The sequence below is a fragment of the Sarcophilus harrisii genome, chromosome 1 (assembly GCF_902635505.1).
Source record: "Sarcophilus harrisii chromosome 1, mSarHar1.11, whole genome shotgun sequence".
In the NCBI taxonomy this organism is placed as follows: domain Eukaryota; kingdom Metazoa; phylum Chordata; class Mammalia; order Dasyuromorphia; family Dasyuridae; genus Sarcophilus; species Sarcophilus harrisii.
In genome coordinates, this window is record NC_045426.1 from 614,563,139 (window position 1) to 614,571,099 (window position 7,961).

A 7,961-nucleotide genomic window follows, 5' to 3' on the forward strand; every position below is an offset into this window, starting at 1 on the left:
CTTCCCCCCTTCACCCCCTCAGGATGAGACTGGTTACTGTACTCTATCTTAAAACTCTTCATCATCCTGAGCCAAGGTTTTAAATAAGGTAGTCTAGGTCCCACCAAATTTCTCAAGAGATGTATTGATTCCAAAAACCAATGTGGCTTTCCAGTTTATGACACTAGCAAGTTTTCTGTGAAAACAAATTACCTAAATGAACAAGGATTTAACAAATTCCTCATAGAATGTGTAGTATAGAATTTACATCACTATAGAGTGGGAGAGGAAGAGAGAGGAGATTCAACTTCCTTCTCCAGATTGAGCAAAGCAAGTCAAGACACATTAGAAGAATGCAAACTTGAAGTTACCTTATTAATAAGTTTATTGACCCATATAAATGCTTCAAAAAGGACCTAACAATTTAAAAAATAAATTACAACAAAGAGTTGAAAAAATTTCAAATCTTTATTTTGACTATGCTCTGCCCTTCATTTTGAAGGAAATGATACAATCTGAAATCTGAACTTCCTTCTCAAGAAGTGGTATAAGAACAATGACAGAAAACAGCCTTCAGTGGAAACAAAAAAAAAAAAAAACCGTGGTGCTTATCTCCTATTAGGGTATGAAATTCTCTGAAGGGTTACAGTATTAAATAAAAAACTTCAAGTAGATTTAGTGAAACACAAGGTTCACTGCAATGGAAAGTCATATAAACCACTCAAGTTTGAAATTACCCTGATTTTTTATTTAAACAAACAAAAAAGGTGTGGCTTTCAAAACCCAAATCCATTCATCAATAATTATAATCACACTGGAAGTTGACTCCAATTTGTAAAAAGTGGCTGGTTAGACAAACACACAACAGTGACAGTTCTAAACACAATGAATTCCTTTTTTAAAAAAAAAGTTAGAAAACAAGCTGTTTAACATGTATTTAATTCTCCATATCTTATTTATTGTATAAAAGTAAAGTTCTGCTTTCAAAAATATCTGTTCCCCCCAGGGCTGCTATAAGAGCTGGTGCTGAAAATAGCCAAAAGCACCCAATGAGCAAAAATTCAACTACACAAATGTATTTCTTAAAGACTAAAAAATTTGCACATTTAGGTTCAGAATGAAGTGTGATCCCCAGGATGTAACTTTGCTACCTGAGTCCCCAAAAGTAATTTCAGTTAAACATGGGCGATACTAACAGGAAAAAAAAAAAGTTACCTTGGCTACAAAAGAGTTATAAAGCTGATGTCTGGGGCTCCTGCAAAGCTCATTCTTACATAAGTGGTCTCAATAAAATATTTCCTCAGGTAAGAAAATATAAATTTGACTCTGACTTCATATGTTCCAGGAGGGCATCTTCCCTTTCTTCCAACGCAAGCTTCCAAAGAACCCCTAGAATCAAACCTATTTTTCCTTCAAAGAGCATCCACAATTCACAGTACAAAATATTTCTAAAGGGCTTTTTAATCCCTTATAAAGGAACAAAAAAATATGCTTAAATATATATTTAGAATTTTAAAGTGCCAGGTGAAACCATTGCTATGAGGCTTAAATAAAAATTTATTTGTATCCACAACGCTGCCACCTGGAGGAAAGTTAATCTGTTAAGCTGATTTGCTTCTCTCTTGAACCAAGCAGGAAAAAGAGAGGAGGTATGCAACTGCAAAACCATATTGAAGGTTTTTAAAATGGAAAGGAAAAAAATCCCATTGGAAATTTTCCTCTACATATTGTAGCTAATATATCTGGTATTCTTTTTATGAATGCTCATGTTAATGTGGGAAAGGCTTGTAGGTTAGATCTTTTTCCTTTCTGTTGGAATAACCAATGAGCTCAATTTTCCTTCCAATCAATCTCTGATTTTTCAGAAAGCCATTCATAATGTATGTTCTGTTGATGTCAATTTTCCTTTCACAATGACTTTTTTTTTTCAATGTTTCTTCATCTTAATTCCCAACAGTTGTAGTCAGCTCTGAATATCACAGTAGGCCTTACTGAGCTTTCCAGTTAAGGTTCGGGGAAGGCTATCAGCAAAACTTGACAGAAAATGTCCTCCTGCTTCTTGCCCATTGGTCACTGTTCATTAGCCACTTCCCTCTGTAGTGTGGGCAGAAGTAAGGAAAGGAGACGAACTCAAATCTGTCAATTCTGCAGCTTGTTAACAGGTCTTGGAAGGGAACTGAGACTATTGGCTAAATTTAAGTCTCTGGCTCTTTTTGTAATTTTGTTTATCCATGTTTAGCATGTCCCACCTCATAATGTGCAAGATTGATTCTGGGTACAAGAAGCTGTGATAGGAAGAGAAGGGGGAGGGAGAAGGAAGTAACTGACTCTGGACTTAGACTCTGCCTTCAAAAATGAAGTTTCCAATGTAACAATGCTGAATTTTATGTCCTTTCTTCCTAAAAGAGACACCTTTGATCTTGATACGCAAAGACAAGGGTGGTCAGTTACAAAGTGACAAAGAAGGGCTATTGTGTGACTTGAGGTACATGCTGTTAAGTTAGAGAATTAGAAATTCTTAAAATCACTACATTTCTGAGTTTTCAGGGCCCTTAGAAAGCATATAATCTATGCCTTTTGACTAAAGAAGAAAAAAACTGAGGTGTAGGGAAATAAAGTGACTTGCCATAAGGTCACACTGAATGCAATGGCTTAAGAACACTTTCTTTCCCTTAAGCATCTGTTAAAGGTCCTGGACATTTAAAACTACAATTTTAACATCAGGATATTTAATTACAAATACATATAAACAAATAATGTTAAGATTTAAACTTTGTGCAAATTATAAGCCAGGTTGTGACTAAGATAAATATGGATACTAAAAGGTTACTATCTTTTCTCTGCCCAAACTATCAAATATGATGTTACTCCAAATTCAGAAGAAAACAGCTTCCTGTACCCTTAAATAATTTTATAGTAAATCAGATGATCGCTATGAGTGCTTGAGCACTATAGATTCACTACAGTCCCTTCTCAGGGACAACAAACTGAACCCAATCCTTTGTGGCAATATTCTCCAGAGCAGCATTAGCAATGCCAATACTTCTGAGCTAAGCTAGCTGCATCCTAAAATTAAGTGTACAAATCATTTTGGGACAGTACAAGCTTTTCAACTGGCGGTTTGTGAAATGGGGGGGGAAAAAGCTTCATAGTGAACTGAGCAGTAGTTCATTAGCAAATATGAGAAATAATCGTTCCATCTATTGTCCGTTTGCCACAGATGATGGGTTAAACCCATAAACAACTCCATACATTATTTCTCTGTTTCTGCTTAACTACTCACATGGTAGATTCTCTTGAGAAAGAGAGGCAGAAACAGGGAAATTGATTATGGAAGAACTTGTTTTCTTAAGCAGTGAGGAGACCACTGCATGCTAGGGAGAAGGAAATTCAACACTAATTTTAATTATATTAAGTGTTGATTTCAAAACAAAAGCATTTTACTATGGAAATAAAGCTAAAGTCAAGTAGATTTTCACTAGAGCTTAGTGCATGGGAAGTAGCCAGAAAGGAGTCATTCACAGATACAATTAATAAAAAATTAATCATGAAAAAACGAGGTGGTGGTGCAAACTAACCTCACTAGGTATGAAGGAGGGAGGGAGGGAGGGAAGAAAAGCAATCCTGACTGATTAGTTAGCAATGCTGCTTTGGTAGTCGATACTGAGAAGGGTAGCACCCAGGTTTCTCTCTCCCATCCCCTCTGTTCAGCAAAGGAACAGAGCTGAGCAAGTTTAATTAGATCAGTGGCACAAAGGACCATTCCCTCTGCCTCCTGGCTTCTTTTAGTAACAAATAGCTCAGCTCTAGTGCGTGCAGCAACACCCAGAGAAACAAAGCCCAACCTTAATTGAATCCTTCCCCAAGCCTGCCCCCGACAATGATTTACTTGTAACCTGGGAGGAAGGAGGAGCCGGGAGAGAGAACAGGAAGAGGGACATCTAAGAGCCCCACTCCCAGCATCCAACTACTTGTGGTAACAGCTCACTGAAAGGGGGAGGGGGAAAGGATTGAAGAGAGGCGGGGATAGTCTTTGTCTCTTTTCCTGCAGTTTACAAGATCATTTGTTACACTTATTATAGCACAAATAGGTGTGGGTCTGCAGCAAACAGATCTACCCAGTTTACCCACCCTGCCCCCGACTCCCCAGGAATCCCAAGAAATGAATCACTGCACCTTCCCCCATACCACATATAGCGCTATGGGGGGGGGAGGGAGTGGGGGGGGGAAGGAAAGAAATCTGCAGCTCTTCGTGCCTGTCTCCCCTAGATCCCCAGCAAATTCCCACTTAGCCTTTGTCCTAGGAAACGGCAGGATCGTGCTCAGAGCCAGAAAGGTGGAGGGGAGAAGAATGCTCTAATCAGGAGCCTTAACTTTCCTTCTACTCTGAGCGCTAGAAGAATGGTTCTGCTCTAGAACACCACCATATAACCCTCTTCCTCAACCTTTAACAAATTCCTAAAATAGATAGGAAGGAATGGGAGAGGGCAAGTGAAGAAGGGAAATCTCACCTTCCTTCCACCCCTCCCTCCAAAATGCACAAAGGACTCTCTTGACTAGTTCTTAGACTCCTACTACTTTATAAGTTTCTGGGTTTTAACAAGCACTTACTGTGCCCTAACCTCTTATGAGCAAGTTCCCCTTTCCAAAAGGACTAGAAACCCCGATGGGGGCCAGGAGAGAAAGGAAAGGGAGGCAGGCAGCGATGAACAGCTCGATTTCCCAGCTGCAATCCACATCAGTGTGCCGCCTGCGAGTGGTGCTGTGAGGGAGGAGTCGGTGGCAAATGGGGGAGCTCAACATACTCGCTGGTAGTCCGGGCGGGCTCCCCGTCCCCTTCCTCGGGGTCCACAGGGTGCAGGTGGGTGGCTAGTTCTTGCAGCACAGCAGCGCGCCCAATCTGGTCGTTTCGTCGCTTCTCCATGATTAAGTCCTCCAAGCTCTGAAACTCCAGCGTGTGGCTGCGCTGGGCAGAAAGCTGGATCTGGAGGCGGTAGGGCTGCTTGCCGATCCGCAGCTCCCCGCCAATCTTAAATTCCCGCTTGCCATAGCGGCACCAGGCGGCGAAGCTCTCCGAGTTGCGCCAGCTCAGCTCCCGCTCCTTGGCGCCAACCTGCGCCAGCGCGTTGCGCACCACCGTGCTGGGGCTGAGGGGCTTGTAGCGGTACAGCTCGTTCACCACCCTGCCCCTACGGCCCTGGCTGGCGTCCGTCAGGAAGCTGTTGATCACCTCCAACCGGTGCAAATGCACCACCTGGAAGTCCCCTACGTACACTGCCCAATGTGGGTACTGGGCCTGGGAAACAAACTCCACCAAGTCCCCTGGCTTGCACTTGTTCAGTAGATTCTCCGGGGTGTAAGTGCTTAACGCAGCTGACCCCGAGGAGAAGCTCTTCTGATAAATGCACTCGTCCCGGTAGTACACGGAACACTCCACCTCGTAAAGACGGGGATCATAAGGCTGTTGTGGAGCTGGCAGCGGCGTCTGCAGCTGTTCCTCGGGAAGATCCTGTAAATCCCCTGCGTCTTGCCCGGGCCCCTGCTGCTGCTCCATCTCTTCGTCGTCATTGGAAAAGATATAAGAGACTCCAATCCGGGGGCCATCATCCCGGTCCAGACCCGTGGGATCGGCTGTGGGGACTTCCTTGTAACTTAGATGGGTCAGTTTCTCCACCTGGTTGCCCATCACGCTGAAAAATAGACACGCAGGGGAAAGTAAGGTTGGGGGTGGGGTAAGGGAGAAAATGAAACCATTATTTCGGAGACCGAAACCCCTTTGAAGAAGGTATAGTGAAGGGGAAGGTCCTCTGGGGCGGGATGAAGAAGAGCACGGACAGATGAGCTTCCAAAATTGTGATTTTTTTCCCCCCTACCGTGAGGATTGTATTTGCAGTTATTCTAAAGGAGAAGAAAAGAGGGGAGTTACAAGCCTAGAGCACAGCTTTTCTCCCCACCTGTAGGGTAGCCACGAGAACCCGCAACTCCACCTCTAAGTGGCAACAGTCTCCCCTATACTAGCCCCTGGTGCATGAACTCAGGCCCCGACCGCTGGTGCCCTCGCTACCTGCCACCGCACCACCGCAAGACACCGTAGAGGGGGAGAGGGCAATCACAGAAAGAAGAAAAAAAGTTTTCGCCCACCTCCCGATACTACTCGACTTTCCCAGCTGAGCCCACCTCCGAAAGCTGGGAAAGCACCATCCCCTTCAATGTTGGGAGCTGGAAAATGGAGAGTAGAGGCCGCCCAGGTGAGCTACGAACCTCACCTGCTGAACTTCCTTCTCCTTCCCTCCGCCGGCCCCTCCCCCGCCCACTCGGATTACCTGCGGAAACTTACCCGGTTAGGCGGAGGGGGGTGGGGGAAAGTAAGGGGCCGAAGGGAAGCAGCCCCCGCCACAATCCGAGACTTCTAAGGCAAGTTTCTCGGAGTCAGAACTGCAGCCTCTCTCCCGGCGCCGATCGCGGGGATGGGCAAGGGAGAGCAAAGCATGTCTTCACCCCGCGGCTAGCGCAGATCACCTACGGACCCGGGTAGCGGCGATGTTTTCCCCTATCGCCTCCCTTTCCTTCTCTTCTCCTCTTCCTCCTTTCCTTTTGCCTCTTAAACGCCCTCCACTCCCGGCCGTGGTGGACGAAGGGATGGAAAGAGACCGGCTCAAGGTGCAGAAGAAAGGCAGCGGCGGCAGCGGCACTCGCTCCAAGCGGGCTGAGCGAGCCACAAGCACCGAAGCTAGGGAGAGAAGAGATTGTAGATCCGGCTTCGGCCTCCCCCCGTGAGAGCGCAGCCTCTAGCATTTAAAGAGACAGCGCCTCTCTCGGTCTCCCCAGCCTTAGCCTCTCCCACATTGCGCATAACTCCCTGGATGCCCTTCCCCCCAGTCCCGGGAAGCCCGGGGCGCCTGGGCTCTGCCTCCCTTCCGCACCCCCCCCGGACCCAGGTTTGCTTCAACTTGGTAATAACAAACCGGCTGGCTGCCACTTTCTGCCCGGGCGCACGTGGGCAGTCTCAAGTTGTGTAACGCGCTCCCTGTTATTCTTCTCTCGCATCGGCCACCGAACGAAAGGCCTGGGCTCTTTCTCGTCCGCTTCCTTTCTCTCTGCAGCTTTAAGGCGAAGTTGGGAGGCAGCTGCCACCTGCCCGAGTGGAAAGAGTTTTGCTTCGGGCTCCTCGCCCCCATCCTTCCCTGCACTGAGAAGGCCCCCCCCAGGAAGCTTATTTACGTGGATTTGTCTCAGGTGTAGTTCAGGTCCCTTCCAGTAAACAACCACAAGCACTTAAGGGGATTACGGCTTATCCCACCGGAGAGGAGCGGCTGCCCGCCACTTGGCGTTTGTTTACAACCTGGCGCAGATCTAAGACCAGTCTGGGAACAGGGTCTGGGGCTGGGTTTGGGGAGAAAGGTGGGGAGGGGGTGACGTTGCACTGCAAAGCCAAGAAAGAAGAACAATCAGTCCTGGCCTGCCCACCCACGCACCGCTCTGAACGTATTTGTGTCCCCCTTGTGGTTAGTACAAAGTTAATTTCAGCAGGTTTCATTTCAGCTTTCTCTTTTCCGAGAGTCCTCTATAGATGAAGATAGCAAAACTGTATAGTTGGGCTTTTTCTTTTCTTTTTTTCTTTTTTTTTTTTTTTTTTTGGAGGGGGAGGTAGAAGGCTAAAAATGCCTAATTGTTTTTCAATGAGAAATAAATTAGCAGTCGCCCTTATGGGGTTATTTCCTTCCTATTAACTTACTGAAAGTAGAAAAGAAAGTATTTATTGCCTATTAACCTCCCACCAGTAGACTAGACCTGTTTTTCTTCTCCCGATTGTACTTCTTTGTAATTCATACTACCAAACTTGTAGAAATCCCAAAGGCTATCAAGAATGGGGAGGAGTAGGAAGGAGGGAGAGAGCATTATTATTCCCAGTTTCCAGATGGCGAAAATGAGGCTCCAAAGGGTGTGCCCCTTCCTAATGAGTTAGGTGTGTAACTGGGAAT

General features: G+C 45.7%; 1 protein-coding gene across 4 annotated transcripts; it reads right to left on the bottom strand.

Moving 5' to 3' along the window:
- Positions 1–931: 931 nt before the first annotated feature.
- On the bottom strand, positions 932–7,669 carry LRATD2 (LRAT domain containing 2). Of its 4 annotated transcripts, XM_031947194.1 has the most exons (4): positions 7,201–7,669; positions 6,945–7,113; positions 6,317–6,709; positions 932–5,669 (listed from the first exon to the last, which is right to left on the bottom strand). In XM_031947194.1, exon 4 carries the CDS (start codon positions 5,663–5,665, stop codon positions 4,718–4,720), a length of 948 nt encoding a protein of 315 aa, XP_031803054.1. In that variant the 5' UTR covers positions 5,666–5,669; positions 6,317–6,709; positions 6,945–7,113; positions 7,201–7,669; the 3' UTR covers positions 932–4,717. The 4 variants fall into 4 exon arrangements, with proteins under 4 accessions (XP_031803054.1, XP_023352260.1, XP_023352261.1 ...); XM_023496492.2 differs by having other exon boundaries at positions 6,945–7,669; XM_023496493.2 differs by lacking the exons at positions 6,317–6,709; positions 6,945–7,113; positions 7,201–7,669 and adding an exon at positions 6,157–6,296.
- Positions 7,670–7,961: the final 292 nt, after the last annotated feature.

Coding starts and splice junctions, on each gene's coding strand:
- LRATD2 (XM_031947194.1), bottom strand. CDS start 5,665: ATGGGCAACCAGGTGGAGAAACTGACCCATCTAAGTTACAAGGAAGTC.